This window comes from Embiotoca jacksoni, unplaced genomic scaffold, assembly GCF_022577435.1.
Source record: "Embiotoca jacksoni isolate LCO1_2020_lvr unplaced genomic scaffold, fEmbJac1.0.p SCAF_8, whole genome shotgun sequence".
NCBI classification, from domain to species: Eukaryota; Metazoa; Chordata; class Actinopteri; family Embiotocidae; genus Embiotoca; species Embiotoca jacksoni.
In genome coordinates, this window is record NW_027185436.1 from 16,780,245 (window position 1) to 16,801,644 (window position 21,400).

Genomic DNA, 21,400 nt, shown 5'->3' on the forward strand with positions numbered 1-21,400 from the left:
TTTGTGTTGCATGGCCTTGTCATTAACAAAAAGCAGTGAGAGAGGGAGGTTGTGGAGCTCCTTTCATCTTTGTGCATGCTGTGTTGGACCCAGTGATGATGGGGTCCCAAAAACAGTGAGACCCACAGCACTCATGCTTCCTCTCTCCTCTCCTCTTCAACCTCAGAGTTAACACACAATGCTCTTGGATTATTGCTTTTTTTTTTATGCTGGAGACACCTACAGAGGATTGAGAGAAGAATCTGCAAAGAGGATTAACATTTTAAAGAAGCTTTTTAACTTGAAGGTGTTTTTCTTCATCATTTGATCTTTGAGATTGTCTTCACCTGGAATAATGCCTATGTGCTGGAGTAGAAGCTGCTGGTTTCCAGTGGTGTTTGCTGCCACGCTGGTTGTTCTCACTGCTGGTAATGCTGGACCAAACCAGGACAGGACGCAGGCGCAGTCGTCCTCATGCTTTGGAGGCTTTGATCTCTACTTTGTTTTGGACAAGTGAGTTACCTGATACTGTCATGGAGAATAGATTATTATGATGGTTTCTGTTGACATGTGAAAGCCAATTATGTTAAAATCTATGACAAACATTCGTTGATGTAACTTAGAGAGCTGTATTATTATTGTTGTTTATTTCAAATTTCTTATCCTGCACTGCATTTATCTCCAGTGACTGGGCATGACATCAATATTCCTCTAACCTGCTGATGGCCTTAAAAGGGTTTCATGACCAAAAGCTTTATACATTATTATGAGAGCATACTTGTGCATAAAGTAAATATGCATTATTGTATGGTGTTATTGTGCTTCTTGCAGCAAAAATCATGGTGGGACCAAATTTTTTCATGACATCATCATCAACACTTGAGTTATCAGTTTGACTGTGGTGTCACGTCATGCAGGACGTGGATGGATTGATGATGCAATGCTCTGATAGTCTATATTTCAGCATGGCATATATCTGCAGATGGTAATGATTAATGGTGTATTAGGTGTTCCTTCATTCATCACTCAGCTGCAGTTGCACAGACTATAAGCACTGTTTTTGTCTGCTGGGTTTGGTGATACATCCAAATAATGTTTAGATTGTGGGCAATTTTTTTAGATCCAGAAATCCAGCCTGTTAAGTGAAAACATTTTCTGCATCACTGCGTTTCTTCATCATCTTGGACTTTTAACATAGTCTATGTTTCTTAAGTGGGAGCCAATATGTTTGCCCTCTAATAGTTAGAAGGAATTTGTATAAACTGGTTTTAATTTAGAAACCATTTCCATGTTTCTGTGACCTGGATTTGAGGTATCTTTGTGTTTTCTTCCAGCAGTGCAGCATGGGCACCTGACCAAATCTACCACTCTGTTTACAACGTTTACTTGATCAAGTTAATGATAATTTTTTTGTTTTCTTTTGATGAGTCGGATTTAATTACTTATCACTTTTGCAGTTATCTGCATTTATGAGTAAAACTTTCATGCTCTAAAAATGTTGTTTAACAATCACATCAGCGAAGGCAGCAAACTTTGCCAACAAGGAGAAAATCTTTTAGGGAAAGAACTTTAAATTGTAGGTCAATAACCACAGCTTCACTGAAGCCTTTGGAGTTTAACCGGCGACTTACTATTTGACTATTTGTTTTTATTGTATTTTTGCCACAAGCCAAAATGTTTGCCAAGTAGGTCAAGAACAAATGTATCCAGCCCATTAAACCCATCATTTGTCTTATTTGAAGGATATGATTGGAGGATTCTCTGTAGCTCCACTGTTTAGGGAGTCTCGACCTCCAAAGATGGAGATAGATTTTCCAGTTGTTCTACAGTACATGTCAGTGTCAACTCCAGGCACACTGCGGTTTCTTGGAGGAAAAATTAGGCAATTCTGTGTAATAAACAGTAATTGAAGGCATTAGTCATGTTTTAATGACAGATTTATGTGTTACCCGACGGCATTTATTGTCGGGAACATCAGTCCACTGCATTAGCTGTTCATTTTCTTTTCTTTTACTGTCTTTTCTGCAGGCGGGACCTTACCTTGCCTTTCAACTTGTGTCCTCCACCTGCCCTCACTGTCCTCTCACCCCCTCTTCACTTTCTTCTCCATTTCTGCAATGCCTCTCTCCATTTGGTCCAGATGTTCCAATGTTTCGGCCTGTTGGCTAGGCTGTTTGTGCTGGGACTTGTATCATGGTAACAATGGAAAAATATGTGTTTGAGAATTGGAAGGCTTATAAAAACACAGTTTAAATGGGAGACATTTTGATAACAATCAGCAGTGACTCAGACAAAAGGCAAACAAGCCTACAAAGCATTGATGTCACAAACCAGATACTGTAACTGAACACTGATATTGATACAGATAATTGAATATTTAGATAGATAATACTGAGAAACCTCTCTCCTAAATATTTAATCCCTTTATCTTTTTTCCTGACAACAGCAGAGCAAGATACAGAGGACTTTGTGGCCATTTCTATGCAAGTAAAAATGTGACGATTTCAATTCTGAGTTCATTAGAAAGCAGAGAAAAGAGTGCAAGACAATTAACAGCAACACTGAACTAGCTGTGATTACACAGCTGGCTGCATTCAGGTTAAATGAGGGTACAAAAACACCGAGATAATAACAGGTGCATTTACTGTAAGAGGATTTTAGCCATAATCTGACGAGTACGACATCATTGCTCCTTCTTGGAGGAAACCAACTGTGCTGCCCAAAGCATTTGCTCATGCGGAACTATTCTGCAGGCTCTTTCATCTGTTCTATCTATAAGCAGTCTACTCCATGGATGGATCTCTGAACGGCATATAGAGGCACAAAATGCCTACTTTAGACATAAAACTGTACAGAAATGCAACACAGCTACAAAAAATTAGATAAAGAGATACACAACTACTCCAAAGAGAGACAAAGGTGCAACTTAGAGACACAACAAATTCAAAGAGACAAACAATGACTACAAAGAGACCTTAGAATGACTACAAACAACATGGCTGCATCACTTGTGGTTTGTGTCTCTTTCAGACTGGGAGACTCGCTTCAGTCTGAGATGTCTTTTACATGTCCACGCCCCAGAGGGCCACTTGTCAGAGCAGAGGTCATGTAATTCAGATGCACAGCAGTGGTTGAAAATTACATACCCACATTAATTTGTGCTCTCTCTTCTCAGATCTGGGAGTGTGCAGAATCATTGGACCGAAATCTACCACTTTGTTGAACATCTAGCTCACAAATTCATAAGGTAAAAAAAAAAAAATCATAATTGTGTCTGCGGCAAAACATGTGACAAGAACTGATCTGACAGAGGGATTTTTCTCTTCTCCTTGCCACAGCCCACAGTTGCGGATGTCGTTCATTGTGTTCTCCACTGAGGGACAGATCCTAATGAGCCTGACAGAAGACAGGTGGGTGCAAATCCCCCCGAAATGGCATTTAATCCTTTGCTTTTCTATCCTCCAGCTGAAAGGAATGAGTGTAATACCAGATTTGGACAGAGGTCACACAAAGTTATGATCCATGATTTTTTATGACCAAGAAGAGATTCCAGACAGATACTTTCCCTTGCTGTGATCTGTCTATGGTGTCGTCAGTCTGGACAACCACTTCATCATGTGGTTTTTGACACATTGCAGACAATTTATGTGTCTAATCTTTCCTCAGTGTCTCTGCAGCCACAAAATCTTTTCACTGTTTCAGTGCTTCCTCCACATCATATTCTACAAAGACATAATTTCCTGTCTATCTGCGTGACATTGTCTCGAGCCAATGCAAAACTGCTTCAGTTTATTCATCTGTCACACATTGGTGGTGTTTTCTGAAAATGCTGTCCTTATGGAAACTATTATTCTGTTGTCACACCTCAAAGTATGTTGACAAATGAGTCTGACAAAATAAATATTTCAATTTCAGTTAGATTATCTGTAAAAGCGGATTACTGTGTCTTCTGTGTGTCTGTGCAGGGAACGCATACGCAAAGGTTTGGAGGAACTCCATGACGTTCTTCCAGGAGGAGACACTTTCATGCACGAAGGCATCCTGAGGGTGAGCACATCCAACGCCGAGCTGGCACAGGCGTTATCTCTTCTCTGGCTCCAGAACAAACAGAACACAGTCCAGAGCACTAAACGGCTATTGTGTTAGAGCAAGGAGGAGTTTATTCATTCACTACAAGCTACTGGATAGATACTCCACTGTTTTAATCTATCTTTTCTTTTCACAGGCTAGTGAGCAAATATACTATGGAAACACTGAAGGTGTGTATTACTTCTCTTTGCTCAGGTAACAGGGCGTCTAGTTGTCTAGTGTAGAGTTCAACTTTCATGAGTGTATGATGGATTTTTTTTCTGTTTCTGTGGTTATTTGCCTTAAATCAGTGGTTCCCAACTTGGAGGACACCCATGAGTGTCAAAAGGTACATATCAGGGGTTCAGAAAATGATTAAAAATTTAGGGAAAATTATTATTTGCAATAATGAAAATAAATTCCCCTTGGGGATTGATAAACTAACTAACTAACTAACTAACTAACTAACTAACTAACTAACTATCTATCTATCTATCTATCTATCTATCTATCTATCTATCTATCTATCTATCTATCTATCTATCTATCTATCTATCTATCTATCTATCTATCTATCTATCTATCTATCTATCTATCTATCTATCTATTTATCTATCTATCTATCTATCTATCTAATCAGGATTCCACTTCAGGCCTACAAATTACTCAAATTAAAAATAACCTAACAAAGTAGAGTGCAATATTTGCTTACAGATTAATGGATATATGTAATCATCAATGAAGGGCTTTAATTTGACTGAATATAAGTGTCACGATGAAAGGGATGGTTTACATTTGCTCTTTGACTTGGATTTACCTTTGTGATGGCTCAGAATGAACATGTTTATATCTGAATAAGAGACCCCTCAGGGATATAATCCATTATTTACCTTACAATTAACACTGTCATACAAACTGTGAGCTATTCAAATCCAAAATTCTTTCACATTTAATCACAAAATGTCAGTAGATGTCATTATTTGTAATAGAGGATATGATACATACATGAAATTGAACCAGGGGTGACCAAAGTCTTTTTGTCTGCAGGCTATCTCACTGCCAGTGTTATTATAGCTCTGACAGATGGAGAGCTGCACGAAGATCTGTTCTACTATGCTGAGAGAGAGGTGAGAGAGAAAAAAAGAGAGGTTATATGGGTCACACAAATTAGAACCAGGTGAAATGTGTGACTAAAAATGTGATGGGCCAGATGAAAGGCCGCCACTCTATACATCACCACTTTGATCCTCTTCCTTTAGCCTGCAAAAATAGGGTCAGATCATCTGTCAGATTTATACACTCAAACCCCGGTCATTTTCCTCACATCTGCACTGGGATCTAATGATTTATCCACTCCTCAGACCCTTCTGGCAGTCCAGGTGAAGGCGTGTGAAAGCTTCAGGCTTTAATCAGCTTTGAGGGCCCTCAGACACATGTTGACAGCAGGGATGAAGCTCTGGTAGCTTTGAAATCATTCTTCTTGGAAGCTGTGGCAGCTCATAGATTGTCATTCAGTGTCCACAACAAATTCTACAAACATTATTACTTGGAATTGAGTCATCAGGCTTGTGTATTCTGTTTGGCATTCAAGCATCTGTGTAACATTTCTACTCTTTTAAGACGTCCGAAAAATGTTATTCAATAGAAATATGGTATTGCCCAACTTCTTATAAAACCTTGTCAGAGGCCAGACCAAAACAAGCCTATTTTGACTATGTTTCGGAGGATGTTGTGAAATGCAGAGGTGTAATTGAACCCAGGTGTTGAGCTCCTTCCTGTTTTTGCTGTGAATGTGTGTGCGTACCTGACAGGCCAACCGCTCCCGAAGTCTGGGTGCCTCAGTTTACTGCGTGGGGGTAAAGGACTTCAATGAGACACAGGTATGTGTGTTTTAAATTGAACTCTTTATCATAACATCTCCTGACATCTAAAGCTTGAGGGTCAAACGGATAGCAATATTGTTGATTTTAAGCATAATCAATCTTTGTAAAGGACTTAAAAATAACTTCAGATTACATAACGTCACAAATCACCACAATGTAAATACTCTGTCACCATCTATTCTTATCATCATCATATCAGGTGAAACTATTAATACGACCATCATACACACAAGGTTGCCTTCAGGCTTCTTCCTTTCTTCCTGGAGAACTAAATTAAATGTATTCTTGTGAGTTAGTAAGTGTTACAACAGGGGCTTAAAATGTATTTGTGTTCCTCGTGTGTCCGGTGAGAGTGCCTTCTCTTTTTATGCCCTTAAACTTTAGAAGTCACTGCCTCTGGATATCAGAATGGAAAAGTCTCTCTGTATTTAAAAAAATAAATAAAACCAAAGACCTTTCTCTTTTAGCTGGCTTTGAATTTGAGAATATGTATCACCTTGGTATAAAGTTTTAGGTATCATTTTTATCCACGGTGCTTCTTTCATCATTTTAAAATTGTATTTTATTGTTATTTTTTCTTTTCGTGTGTTGTGTTAATGTAAAGTACTCTGTGCTGCATGCTTGTATGAAAGGTGCTTTACAGATAAAGCTGAGTTTAATTAATACAGCAGTATCCAAGTGTTTGGTAGCGTAATCACTGAGATGTGTCAAGTCAAAAAGTACATTTCCCCCTTTTGTTTGGTGTTAAAACTGTTTTAATTTGCCCCAGACAAAAATTTAATAGAAGTCTTGGATGAATAAGTGTGCTGCTTGTCACCTGTGATTGTAATGATTTGTTTCCGCTCTAGCTGGCAAAAATTGCTGATAGTAAAGATCACGTCTTCCCTGTGAATGATGGATTTGAGGCCTTGCAAGGGGTCATCGATTCAGTAAGCATTTCAGTTCTGCCCACACTTTTACACAACACTGATCCTGATTATGTCATCAATAGTAGCAGCTAGAATCAGGCCTTACAGAAAAATGAATAGTCGAAGGAAATCCCTTTGCTTTAATGGGCTTCATGTAATCTCTCCCATCACATCTCATTCAATCCTTCAACAAACTGATCAAATAGCAATAAGGAAGCAAAGCAGAATAGGTTTAAATCACGAAAAGTTCTTCCATTCATGGAGCCTGGGCCAGAATTCCAGGAAAACCTGCTGAGACTTTCCTGCTTTTGATCAGTGTGACCAACAGCCGGCCAGACATGATCAAAGTATGTGCTGAGTCTCTTAAGATGAACCTCAGTGGTGTTTGCTCAAATTTGTGTATTTGCTAGCTTGAGAAATGAAAAACAGTTTATTGTGAAGGTGCTGTTGTCTCTGGGATACGAGGTTTGTTGAGCCGAGATAAAAGTCAGGGAGCTGACTGTCATCTGGAGCAGATTAACACCACACTGAAAGCTGTTGCCTCTTTCTTATGTGAGTGGGGCAGTGGGTCATGAATCAGTCTTTTTCATCTTCAGGGTTACAGTGGGTATGTTCATGAAGAGCAACAAATGCGTTGTACAATAAATTTTCAGAAGTCAAATGTGGGTAAGTAATAGCTTTAAATTGCAAAAGATGAATTATTAAGTACATAAAGGTCAACTGTGGCATAAAAATGGCCATTCAAACGGGAAAAAAATAAATACTTCCACTGCAATAATGAGGTGGAAAGAATGAAGACACAAACCATGATGCTTTTCTTATCATCTCCTCAGATCCTGAAGAAGTCCTGTATCGAGATCCTGGCAGCCGAGCCCTCCAGTATCTGCGCAGGAGGTACGACAAGGACAATTTAATTTCTTTTCATCTTCCTCATGCCACTCAATGAATGAAAACAGACAGTAACACATCTAAACTGATGCTACCTCATGTTACTATCGTAGATTTCTTTTCACACTGGCCTTCTCATAATCATACTTGTCAAAGAGTCTGCTGCTGTATGTGTAAAAATTACAAAGAAATGGGAAAATCAGCCTTTATTTCACTCAGCATGCATCTTTGTAGAAGGTGACAAAATACAAAAATTACAATAGATTATTATATTTTTGCAGATTGAATCACTGGTTATTGAAAGTGTCGCACATTATGGTGGTGCAAACCAAAACAACACAAAATAACCTAATTTGTTTTAAGTTGTTTTTTGTAGTTGAGGTGACTTACAGAATGTGTCTCTCTTCTCACCAGAGTCCTTCCAGGTGGTGGTGAGAGGAAATGGATTCCTTCACGCCCGAAATGTTGACAAAGTCCTGTGTAGCTTCCGAATCAACGACACCCTCACGAGGAGTGAGTGAATAATCACTAAATTGTGAAACAATGTTGTCTATGATTTACAACATGCATCGTTTCTGCACACATCAGTGCTTTAAGTACACATTGACTCAGAGCATCAAAGCTGACTACTCGGTTCAATTACCATAGAAACAGCTGAAATGAACAGTTGTGTGAAAAGGCCATTGTAAACTTGAACTAAATTACATCAAGCCGAGTTTCCCAAAAATCAAACACCAAGTCAGCCGCACAGCTGGAATACCCTGTGATCAAACAAGCAGCCACTGGTGCTACTGGTACCAGGGCTTCTTTTAAACAACACACAGTGTAGTTTTACAGCCTGGAAAAAAAGCCATAAACAAGACATAAAGGCAAAGCAGTGCCACACACAAGGCAGAGGGAGGAAAAAGTCCTTAAGGATACAACCAGTTTCCCCGTGGTCTTTACTGACGGATTACTGTAATTGTTGTGAAAACCACTTCCGACTACACATGCCACAGTAGCTGCAGGAGGTGCTGGTTTAATTGCAAAGCATGATATTCACCAGCATTGAGGCACAAATAAAACATCTGACGTAATAATGATAAACAGACATGCTTCTTTTCTAACCTGATGTCGGTGTATCTTCATGTCTCAATGTATCACTTGACCATCATTCAGTTTCTAGTCCTTAAATTGAGCTTGTTTCCATCCAAGTGGTCTGTTTTGATGGTTAGCTCCATGGTGCCGTTTTGTTCTTTGAATCAAATTCTTGTAACTAAGCCCAAAAAAAAAAAAAAAAAAAAAAAAAAAAAAATTCAGAGTGTTCATCAAATGTTTACAATTTCTCTGAATCCTAATTGTTTCTGTGATAAAACATCCAACTTTCTGCAAACATGGAAGCAATTTGAGTAAAATCATCTCCTTACAGTGCATCCGGAAAGTATTCACAGTGCTTCACTTTTTCCACATTTTGTTATATTACAGCCTTATTCAAAAATGGATTAAATTCATTTTTTCCCCCTCAAAATTCTACACACAATACCCCATAATGACAACGTGAAATTAATTTTTTAGAAATTTTTGCAAATCTATTAAAAATCAAAAATGAAAAAATCACATGTACATAAGTATTCACAGCCTTTGCCATTACACTCAAAATTGAGCTCAGGTGCATCCTGTTTCCACTGATCATCCTTGAGATGTTTCTACAACTGGATCGGAGTCCACCTGTGGTAAATTCAGTTGATTGGACATGATTTGGAAAAGCACACACCGTCTATATAAGGTCCCACAGTTGACGGTGCATGTCAGAGCACAAACCAAGCCATGAAGTCCAAGGAATTGTCTGTAGACCTCCGAGACAGGATTGTATCGAGGCACAGATCTGGGGAAGGGTACAGAAAAATGTTCTGCAGCATTGAAGGTCCCAATGAGCACAGTGGCCTCCATCATCTGTAAATGGAAGAAGTTTGGAACCACCAGGACTCTTCCTAGAGTTGGCCGCCCGGCCAAACTGAGCGATCGGGGGAGAAGGGCCTTAGTCAGGGAGGTGACCAAGAACCCAATGGTCACTCTGACAGAGCTCCAACGTTGCTCTGTGAAGACAGGAGAACCTTCCAGAAGGACAACCATCTCTGCAGCACTCCACCAAGCAGGCCTGTATGGTAGAGTGACCAGACGGAAGCCACTCCTCAGTAAAAGGCACATAACAGCCCACCTGGAGTTTACCAAAAGGCACCTGAAGGACTGTCAGACCATGAGAAACTAAATTCTCTGGTCTGATGAAACAAAGATTGAACTCTTTGGCCTGAATGCCAAGCGTCATGTATGGAGGAAACCAGGCACCACTCATCACCTGGCCAATACCATCTCTACGGAGAAGCATGGTGGTGGCAGCATCATGCTGTGGGGTGTTTTTCAGCGGCAGGAACTGGGAGACTAGTCAGGATGGAGGGAAAGATGAATGCAGCAATGTACAGAGACATCCTTGATGAAAACCTTCTCCAGAGCGCTCTGGACCTCAGACTGGGGCGAAGGTTCATCTTCCAACAGGACAACGACCCGAAGCACACAGCCAAGATAACAAAGGAATGGCTTCGGGACAACTCTGTGAATGTCTTTGAGAGGCCCAGACTTGAACCCGATTGAACATCTCTGGAGAGATCTGAAAATGGCTGTGCACCGACACTCCCCATCCAACCTGATGGAGCTTGAGAGGTCCTGCAAAGAAGAATGGGAGAAACTGCCCAAGAATAGGTGTGCCAAGCTTACAGCATCGTACTCAAAAAGACTTGAGGCTGTAATTTCTGCCAAAGGTGCTTCAACAAAGTATTGAGCAAAGGCTGTGAATACTTATGTACGTGTTATATTTTCATTCTTTATTTTTAATAGATTTGCAAAAATAAAAAAAAATATATTTTCACTTTGTCATTATTGCGTGTAGAATTTTGAGGAAAAAAAAATTAATTTAATCCATTTTGGAATAAGGCTGTAACATAACAAAATGTGTAAAAAGTGAAGCGCTGTGAATACTTTCTGGATGCACTGTATGTCAATCCCATTAGACTCATATACGCCTCTTCCAGATTCATTCAGTTCTCTAGATTGTTTACACACAATCCTCTGGAATTTGTTTACTTCACATCAGGGCTGATCTTTAAATGAAAATAATTAGGCCAAGCTTGCCTGCAGATAAATATATCCTAAGTTGCTCTGGCTGGTTCCTCTGCTCAAGTCCTCTGGATGCTTTGCAAATATGGTCAAATAGTGAAAAGAAAAGCAGCAATATCCAACTACATGTGTTATGCAGATGAATCAATGTTTGAGTTTGTGTCTCCTGGAAAAAGTAGCAGCAAATAGAGTCAGGCGCACTGGGATTTGGCAGGTCCTGTCCTGAGCAATCCAATGTTTAGATGTTGCAACTGTGGGAATATTGGGAGACAAGACTTGAAGAAATTTAGTTTAAACTTATTTGCTTTCTCGTCAGATGTAAAGACCCATGCAATTCTGTTGTCTGTATCATAAATATTAACCTCCAGCTTGCCTGGCTCCTGTCAAATCCATCATGGTTTTGGTCTCTCTGCCCTTCAATCATTCCCTTTATTCTCCGTATCACAGAGGTCCCTTGTGTTTTGTCTCTCTCCATGTCCTGCTGGCCATGCCCACCTCGCCTGCAGGCACTCTGTCAAGCAGTACATGTACTCCCATTCTGCCACCACTAGTTTGCCGGATCATACGTTTTCATGGCTCAACTTTAAGCCATAGTTTTCCTTGAGTTGTAGCTCTTCATCAATATCTTGTCAGCTTTGGACCCTGCGTTTCCCATTTGGGTCTTTCCCCTTGTTGAACTGTTACAGTTGAACTGTGACAGAGGCAGCTGTGAAGCCAACGGACAACTTTTACTTCCAAAGATTTGTTGAAACTACAAAGGCCGGGCAGGTGAACACAATACAAATGGAAAAGCAGGAGTCCAAAGTCCAGGCACTGTCCAATCCTGTGAGGATATTAACGGATATCTATAGCTCGAGGAAAACGTGAGCTCAGGGTGATGGAAACTTAACCATCTGAAATGGGAGTAGATATACTGAGTGGGTTGATTACAGAGTGGCTGGAACAGGTGAAGTGGGTGTGACAGATAGGAGACTGGGCATAGAGAAAATGAGAGATACTGGTGGGTGGAGGGAGTGACCAAGGGAACAAACTGAATAACTGAAGAGCAGAACAAACAAAACCATGACATTTAAATTAACATGTTATATCATGTTGGTTTAAACCACAAAAAGCATTAAATGCACTATTTTATGGATTATCTGGAAACATCACAGTGGGGCATTACTTCTAACAAAGAATATGGCTGCTTCTAAACAACTTAATAAACTAACATTTGCATAAGTTAGGGTTTGTTCTATGATTAAAAAAACAAATCCCGGTAGGCGCACTTATGTTACTTATGTGAGTCAGGCAAGTTGTCTCCGCTTGTTGCCGGTCTTTATGCTAAGCCAAGCTAACATTTCCTGGTTGTAACTGAATATTTTACTGTGCAGACATTAGCGTGGTATCGGTCTTCACATCTTGGCAAAACAGCAAATAGTAACAAAGTTTCTTCAGTGACTTACATATACTACTGTTTTCCCAGAATTTACAGTGCTGTATATTGACCTTGCTGACGTTACATCCCATTAACTAGTCTCTCAAAGAACGGACATCTGCCACCATCATAACCAATAATTTTAAATAATTTACTGGTTAAAGCTGAACTCTGGACATCTGTCTGCACCTTAAAGTAAAACATGACCTCTCTGTGCTCGGGGAGTAAACAGTCCAATAAAACATGATGACATTGACTATGGATGTTTGCCAGAATGTTTATCCCCAAGGGATTTAAAAAGTGGAAATCTGCAGACTGCAGCGAATCAGGTCCCATCAGCTCTTAACTGGACTTTTCTCGAGTTTTTCCTCCACTTTGATAGTATAACACTAATCTGAATGTGAGATGAACTCTGGAATGAATGATATCTGGCCCAGTTTGTACTGGCGTGGAGCTGTTTTGGCAGCACTGACTCCTCCTCCTCCTCTCCGTCCTTCATTGTGTTTCTAGAAAAGAGCAGCCGCTTGTTTTGATTTCCTCAGTTCTGGGGTATGTTCTCCCTCTGCCAGAATAAGCAGACAGGCTTGGGCGACGATGCTTGTTGGACCAACATTTGTAACAGCCAGCTGGACAAGGAGAGAGACCTAGATTTTGCTTGAAAAACACAAACTGTGTCAAAATGGTTTGAATGGGCGTTTCTGAGAGTGATGCAGATGTCTTCAGCCGGTGGACAACAAAGCACTTGTTTTGCAGAAACTCTCCTCTCAGTTTGTGAAACAAGTTACAGTGAACGATATGACATTATTTAACTTCGGTGAACATGTTCATGGTTTCCCCTCCCTTATTGTCCAATAATTATTGCATTAAAATGATGTTGTGTGCCGTTTATTAGACAATAAACAAGTCGTCCAGTAAGCAGGCTAAACAAAGACGTCATCCGAATGGTAATTGGGGTCATGATTTGTGGGTGAATCCTGGGTTAGGAGCGTTGGGTGTCGGTAAATATTAGTTACCACAAAGCTGGTCTGTAAAATTTGGCTGATGCTTTAGCAGTTTTTCATGACCCCTGTCCCTGTGCTTTTATAGTGGTGAAGCCTTTGATTGTTGAAGATACTTATCTTCTCTGCCCTGCACCAGTGCTTCAAGACGAGGGGATGTAAGTCTGAGAATATAATGACATAAACTTGAGGTTTGACACCATTTACTCTGCTTTTTAAATGACAGCTGAGATGTTTTTCTTTTTCTTTTCCAGGGCAGCAAATCTTTATGTCAGTATGAACGAAGGTCTCAGTTTCATCTCCAGTTCGGTCACCATTACCACTGTGAGCTGTGTGAGTACAATATAAAGGAGCAGCTCTGAGATTTTCTGTAGGAGTGCCTTTCTCTAAACTCCCTGACCAAGGACCTATACTTGCTCAGTCACTCAGTTTGGTCTTTAGGAAGAGTCCTGGTGCTTCCAAACTTCCTTACATTTCTAAATTATTGAGTCCACTCATACATTGTCATGGTCAAAAACTTGCGCTAACAGAGAAACCGGCTTTCTTTTCAAGTACATTCAGATGAATTCAGATTTGAATGAAAGACCTTTTTATATTATTTGATGGATTCATCATTTTTACTGACTTATTGCAAATTTCGGTTAAAGCCCTTCTCCAAGAAAAGTTTGGATGCTTGATATTGAACTGTGCAGAATTATGTACTGTATATAGAGTCTGTTTTCTCATTAATCTTCAGAAGCAAACAGTCAAACATCAAAATATGTAATAGCTTCTTTAGTTTACAGCATAAAACGTGTTACTTTCTCAGAAATAGCTCAGAAGTGAGGTGACAATGTTTCCTGCCTATTTTTTTTCTATCAGTTGCATCCACGTCATGTAGCTGTCAAACAAAGCCTAATGGCATCTCAGACATTTTGCACCAGAAGTACTTGGTTAGGGCTCAGAAAAGATCATAGTTTGGGTTAAAATAAGCATATTACCTGCATAACTAATGTTACGTACATAAGTTATGGTACATACATTTTGTAAGTTTACCTACTTATGTTACTTAAAATCAATTCACATGGATTTTTGCTGTTTCACCCTCTCTCTGGGGAAAAAGTTTGACCCTTGTCAGACAGGAAATATTATTCAAAAATATGTCTGCACATAAAGCTGTCTGCTAAGAATAGATAATAAACAAGAGAAAAACGATCCAAACAAGCACAACCCAAAATGTCAATGTCAAAATGATGGATTAAATTAATGAAAGTATTTCAGCATCAGCAGAATCACAGTCACTGACTCCATGGAAGATTAAACCGAAAGCGCCTCTTTCCTGTACAAAGCATTCAGCCCAGAGAAGTGGCTCACATATAACTCTACGTAGTCAGACCGTCTGTGTTGACGTGCCTGCTCTGTTACAGTCTGATGGGACCATCCTGGCCATAGCTCTGCTCATCCTGATGCTGCTCCTGGTCTTGGCTCTGCTCTGGTGGTTCTGGCCTCTCTGTTGCACTGTGGTGAGTTCTCTATAGCACAAATGCAAAACAACATGCCCACATGCTGCTTTACAGATTGCTCCCGGTCTACTCTTTTCAGATTGTAGATACACTTTTAGAATGCAATGCGATGCTGCTTGTGGACCGTACAACAGAGAAATGTCCTTCTCAGGTCTGTATTGTGCGGCGAATGCCCCCTGAGGCATCTTATTAACCTAAACAACACTCCCATGGTGAGAAAGTTAGGGTCTGGGAGTTAATAAGGCCATACTGCTCTTTTGGATCTTTGCAGCTGAATTTAGTCCATAACTAGAAGCGGTCAAGGCCAACAGGTGAACATGTGTTAAAGTAATCATGCCTCTGTTAAAATAATTTGTTTTTCCAGAGGTCACAGAGGGTGACCTCCAAGTTTTACCTCTCAATGCTCCTTCAGTATCGTCACTGGAAGGTACTTGGCTCTGACTAATGTGAATTTTCAATTAATGATTAGGAAATAAATACTCCCACAGCAGGAATGTTTTGGGTTGATATCTTTCTTACTAAGAGATAACTCACCATAAGTACATTGGTTCATAATAAGTGTTTTTATGAATACCATCTGCTCTGGATGCAGTAAAAAAGAGGAAATGCTTTTTGAAAAAAAAAAAAAGAAAACATGTCTGCGCCATTATTTCGACAGCTGTCAAACTGCCACCATCACAATATGTCAACAAACTCTTTTGCTACTAGCTGCCCACCATCATAACCTGTATTTCTCCTTTTAAAGTGAAGAGCTCGGTATCTCTTCAAAGTGGGTTTTGACAACATTTCCAGCACTGGAAACAGGAAAATTGAGAATTGCCAACAAGGGATGTCAGTTTTTACAACATGGCTTGCTCTCCCTTAATTTTTTCTGTTCTTGGCCATTTTCTTGCAAAGTGAAGCTTGCACGGCAAGCATGTTTAGGAAAACGATGCTAGGTTACCATGGGGAATCATTTTGTGTTCCAGGATCTGCAGAAGCATGCAGGAAAAATCACAAATAAGATTCAGGATCACTAAACTTGCCAAGTGCATTTAGTGTAGAAGAAACTGTCCCTGTTACACTGGTGAAAAACACACACACTGACAGCTCATGTGGTGACATAAAAGCAGGCAAAAGGGTACAAAGGGAAAGACATAGACTCTAGTGTACATTGTTTTAAAAAAAAAGTGCTGTTATTTAATGCTGCAGCTGTACAACATGGTGTGAAAATGGAACTAGATTGACGAAGAGTTAGCATCAGTTAAATAAGAAAAACCAAGAGTACAAATGCAGTAAACTTTTATGACTAACATTTCTCCATAAAGAATGTAAGAGCACATGATTCAGTATTCATGAGCCTGTTCCTCTTCTCTTTCCTTAATCAACAACTTCAGGCCAAAAAATCTGGATGGCAGATTTCTAGGTCAGAGCTTTGCTCTTGTAAGTGGTACTAAGAGGAAAAAAGAATTCCTCAGCCAAGGGTTATTGTGTAACTGTCTTGTTGCATAGAAGACACGTTGCTCTAACATGCAGATTATATAAGAAATATATTTTGATACACGTGTTTACAACTTCTATCATTTTCGGATGCATAACAAAGCTTTCCTTCCTCTACCTCTAATGCAGTCTGTCTTTTTTTTTTCCCCCCACCCACAGATCATCCATGAACCCCGACCACCAGTTGTGGAGGATAGTTCGGTAGGAGTTACACAGCTTCCACTAATGACAAAAAAAAAAAAAAAAAAAAAAAAAAAAAAAAAAAAAAGAGAGTCGGTGTTTAGATTGTGTAATTGCTTAGTATACTTTGACAATGCAAACCTCAATGACCATGTGGCATCATTCACCACTCATACCGAGTTTAAAACTATCTTTACTTGTTTTGTAATTCATTAAGTGTGATGTGAGTTAACACCCTCACAGAATAATAATGAAATCGTGACTTTTACAGCCCCCCCTCCCCCCTCCACACACACACACACACACACACACACACACACACACACACACACACACACACACACACACACACACACACACACACTTTCTGTTTTAAAGAGAACAGTTTTTCTTCAATTCATGTTTTCCAAATCACATCTTTGAACCTTGTATATAATGTGAAATTAAACTTAACAGTAAACAGTATTCACATGAATTTACTGAACAAATTGATCCAATCTAATGAGCAAACTCATGCAATTAAAATACATTTTGACAGCCCCCTAAACACAACACAGTAACAACAAGTTAAAATGGCACAGCAGGAGAAATCAGGCTGCATTTATTTGCACCAAATTAAACTGAAAGTTGGGTTCAACTGAATTTTCTCCAAAAACAAACTCCAGTGACAACCAAGTCCTCAAAGACAACTTACGTTCCATTATGGTTTCCTCAAGATTATGAGTCAGACAGGGTGTATTAAAGAGCTGAAGCATCACAAGTTCTGCCAGTGGGCTTTGTAATTTCCTCTGATCTGACGAGCAAAGCAGAGGGGACAGAAATGAGGGCTGGGGTTGGACTGGGGAGGGCAGACAGAGAGGCATTTACCTCAGATAAATTACTGGGTGACAACTCAAAGGGCGTTATACATCAGGTAGCTCAGAGAAAGAACAATTAATTCAACTTGTTATTGTTCCTTCATTGTAACTGATTAGTCTGCCAAGTAGATCATCACCAAATATATAAAACCAGCTTCCTGCTGCCTTCTCACAGGATGATGAGGACTTTGAAGCCCCCAAGAAGAAATGGCCAACTGTAGATGCCTCCTACTATGGAGGAAGAGGAGTTGGGGGCATCAAAAGGATGGAGGTGAGATGGTGCTAAGATGTAGCCTACTACTACTGGGGTTGCTGAAAACATATCTCTAATTAAGGACCACAACACTTCTATGAAGTTCAAATATCACCAGAGCTCTCAGTCAAAATGTCTGGCAGTGATATAAAACATGAAAGGTGTGTGGTCGACAATAAGTCGCCGACTCTCCATACTTTCCGTTATCAGGTCCGCTGGGGAGAGAAAGGCTCCACTGAAGAAGGAGCAAAGCTGGAAAAGGCCAAAAATGCTAAAGTGAAGATGCCTGAGCAGGAGTATGTGCCGCCTCCCACTCGAGTTCTCAACAATGGCATGCACAAACCCCCGGGGCCACGCAAGTGGTACTCACCAATCAAGGTAACAGAGCGAGCAGCCGGGAGGGACCTGTCTGGGGACTGGGTTTGGTCTGCAGATGCATTGTTGTTGCATTGTTGACATCAACTAAAATGGGAAACATGTAGAAGTTATGAGTTTCAACTGTTCAATGTTACAAAATAAGAAATATGGGAGGATTTGTCAGTAATTGGCTCAAGAAGTCTGTAAAACTTACATATAATTTCTGAATGCTTTCATGATTGCTTAATAGCTCTGCTGGGATAGATGCTGTATGTGTATGTGTGCTGTGTAAAGTATAACATCTGCTACAAGTTACTGCATGCTAATCAGGCTGAGGATATGCAAGTAATGTTATCATTGTTAAAACGTCTTGGTGAAAGTAGCATGAGATGTGTTAAGGTAATAAGGCTTAGTTGACTGCTGGCACATAGTTCCTTCCTCCAGGGGCAGTACGGGGTTAAAGGAGTGCTTCTGAAACCTTCCCAGTCAGCGGGGAGATCGCTAATAGAAACCAGACTCCTGTTGGACTGACCTCCGGGGAGAGGGGCTGCACAGCCAGCAGTTTTGTGAAGAAAAACAGCTGCATTTCCTGCTCTTGTGCTCAAAGTATTTGCCATTTTGAAAAACTATGAAGACTCAATTCGCAATGAATTGAAACGTTTCAGTTTGTTTCTTTGAAATGGCTGCAGGAACGAGATAATACTGATCATTTTATTTCAGTTTGAGTTACGTGTGCAGTGTGTTTGGAGGTGTCTAGGAAAGAGAAAGGTTGAATCCAGAAACCTGCTGTCATTTCATTAAGAAGATTACAAAAATATGTACCTTAAGAATTTTAGATTTCTGAAAAAGTAATGTCCTGGTTTCTTCTATGTTCTTATAGAGCAAATTGGACGCGTTGTGGGTGCTTCTAAGAAAAGGCTACGACCGTGTGTCTGTAATGAGACCTCATCCAGGTGACAAGGTAAGAACCACCAAAGCTACACTGGTAGGCATCAAAAACAAGCATCTTTAAATCAGCCTACAGTGTCATGTATTGGCCTTGGCTGCGTTTTAGCATTTGGGAAATGACGATTACAAATTGGAACGATTTTTTTTTTTTTTGTATCTGAAAATGTTGAAAGACTGGACCAGCTGTGAGCAATGACGTGTGCATGGGAAAACTTGCGGTGAGTTGGGATTTATACAGCAGCGTCTGACTAACGTGCTTTGCAATGTGAAGGCGTCTGGTGAAGTCATTATAAAAATTCAAATGTAATTCCGCAAAGAGCCGGCTGTAGTGGGGGGTAACTGTCTGATGGCCTCCACAGTTGCCAGCGGACGTAGAGTCAGAGACTACAAGATCTACAAGTGGTGAAAAAAACAACTAGTCCCGGGGTACTCTAACGGGTGTAGGATAATCCCAGACCGCAAGAGTTTATGTAATGCTTCATACTTCTCAGAGTAAGACAGAAAACGGTGTTAATTTAAGACCATTGTCCTCACTGTCAGAAAAGAAATGTGTAAACCCACTCCATTATTTTGCCAATTGTACGTCTGAACAATTATTAAGCATAATTTCTAGGTAAGGTTACTTTACTGTTTTTGTGAAATCGACAGCATGTTCTGTTGATTTCAGGTGTGAATGTGCAAACAACCCCGACAGTGATGTCTGCTGCGATGACAGGCCTTTATATACAGTCCAGGGAAGAGCTGCACCTTGTCTTTTTTTCACAGAACAGTTCAGGGTGGCACACAGCTGTGTTGACACTTAAAAGAATATACAGCCGAATGTGGAAGATGAAACGATGCTCGTGTGACTACCAGCTGCTGCTGTAGAGAGGGAATATAAAGTGATTTATTCTACAGAATGAAAAGGAACTTGAGCACAGTGATTAATTCACAGCTTTTTTTTTTTTTTTTTAATGGTGCATACAGTTTTGACACCACTGTGTGCTCCTGCTCCCTTTTGTTCTTTGGATCGTTTGATGTCCTCAAACTGAAAAAGACCAGATTCAGCTGCAAGTTGCTGGAAGAACCGTTTGATTTATTTGAAAGTTGTTGTAAAGATATCAGTTACAGTATTTCAGGCTGAGAGTGAAGTATTGCGTTTTAAAGTATGACATGATGGTGCTACCATGAAAATGTCAGTTTCACTAGCAGGAGCCAAATGCACACATGAGATGGGCGGTTGAAACAAAAAGGCGAGTCTCACTTGCAGACTGTTGGTACCAAACAAATGAAAATCAAAAGACAAGGCCAGCAAAAAGCAGATTGGGGAACTGGGAGAAGGCGAGGTGGGTGTGGCCAACAGGAGTCAAGGAAAGGGCAAACTAAAGGCAAAAAAAAGATGACAAGAGCACAGAAAACTGGGGTCATGACAGAAAGTATGATTATTTCACTCAGTGCATGAATCAGATAGCTGCAGATGATATGTGATACTGTATGTTGTAAAAACCTAACGAGGCTAAAGAAGCTAAACTTTTTAAGGGGTTTACTTTAAAAGGTTTGTGGACAACTTATAGCAACTGCATTAAAACAAATTACACATTGTAGACAAAATTTAAAACCGACTTAAACAACCGTAGCTCCAATAAATACAGTAGACCTCAGCATGAGTGACTTCATGCAAAAAAAAAAAAGCAAATATATTCTATGTGTATGTGAATACACACAAATATACTGTGTATAATTTGTACTTGCTACAAGCAAAAATTATTTGATCTGTTCTGGCGTTACATCACAAATATAAAGGACTGGCTATAACACACAGTGGCATGCAAAAGTTTGGTCAGAATTTCTGTCACTGCGAATTACTTAGAAAGTAAAACAGCCTAATTTCCAAAAGGCACAAAGATAATTCATTTCTTTACTCCTTAAGACCTATTACTTTTTTGTGTCCATCTTCTACAGTTTCTGTTTGTCTTTACAGAAAGTAGAACTCAGCCACCACTCGGTAATTAGAAGTGTACGATAAAAGCACTTCATTAGCAGTTTCCTTGAGCAGTAAACAAGCTTTTTCTGATTGCAATTAGGAGTCTCTTGTCAAAGCCTCGCTTTTATAACTTGTTCTAAATGAATGCAGTGGTGGGAGGGAGGAGGCCAGCTGGCCTGCCGGAGAGAAATCCAAGTCTGCTTCCTGTAACGTGTCATATATTTCTGAGCATGAAAAGACTGATGTGTTTTTTTGTGATTTGTAGGAATCAAACAGAGGGAACAAGGCGGCAGGGTACAGTGCTGCCACATGTTCTCTGCAGCACTGACTTTAGCTGTAAATATAATACAATGCAGGAGTCATTAGGATCCATGATATTCGGCGTCCTCTGGGAATGAAATGGATCAAATCGAGATTATGTTTCTTTTCCCATCCTGGCAAAACGTACAATATGCATCATTTTGCCTGGTCGTGTCTCAAAGTTTGTTTTGTCCCGGTGGTAAATGTGAGGCAGAGCTGTCCGTTCTCATCAGTCCGCTGCAGCTCCCTGCCCCGCTCAGTGGAGCTGCT

At 40.1% G+C, this 21,400-nt stretch overlaps 1 protein-coding gene across 1 annotated transcript in view; it reads left to right on the plus strand.

Annotated features, from left to right (window-relative positions):
• Window positions 1-21,400, plus strand: part of LOC138215739 (anthrax toxin receptor 1-like) — a 27,127-nt gene continuing 5,727 nt past the window's right edge. Inside the window, exons 1-17 of the mRNA XM_069178066.1 lie at window positions 1-492; window positions 3,155-3,226; window positions 3,318-3,389; window positions 3,945-4,026; window positions 4,205-4,238; window positions 5,095-5,174; window positions 5,859-5,927; window positions 6,779-6,859; window positions 7,672-7,732; window positions 8,141-8,239; window positions 13,380-13,449; window positions 13,546-13,624; window positions 14,698-14,793; window positions 16,432-16,473; window positions 17,485-17,580; window positions 17,773-17,940; window positions 18,800-18,880. Of these exons, the coding sequence (XP_069034167.1) occupies window positions 335-492; window positions 3,155-3,226; window positions 3,318-3,389; window positions 3,945-4,026; window positions 4,205-4,238; window positions 5,095-5,174; window positions 5,859-5,927; window positions 6,779-6,859; window positions 7,672-7,732; window positions 8,141-8,239; window positions 13,380-13,449; window positions 13,546-13,624; window positions 14,698-14,793; window positions 16,432-16,473; window positions 17,485-17,580; window positions 17,773-17,940; window positions 18,800-18,880 (1,440 nt within the window). The 5' untranslated portion in view covers window positions 1-334. The remainder of the gene's footprint in view (window positions 493-3,154; window positions 3,227-3,317; window positions 3,390-3,944; window positions 4,027-4,204; window positions 4,239-5,094; window positions 5,175-5,858; window positions 5,928-6,778; window positions 6,860-7,671; window positions 7,733-8,140; window positions 8,240-13,379; window positions 13,450-13,545; window positions 13,625-14,697; window positions 14,794-16,431; window positions 16,474-17,484; window positions 17,581-17,772; window positions 17,941-18,799; window positions 18,881-21,400) is intronic.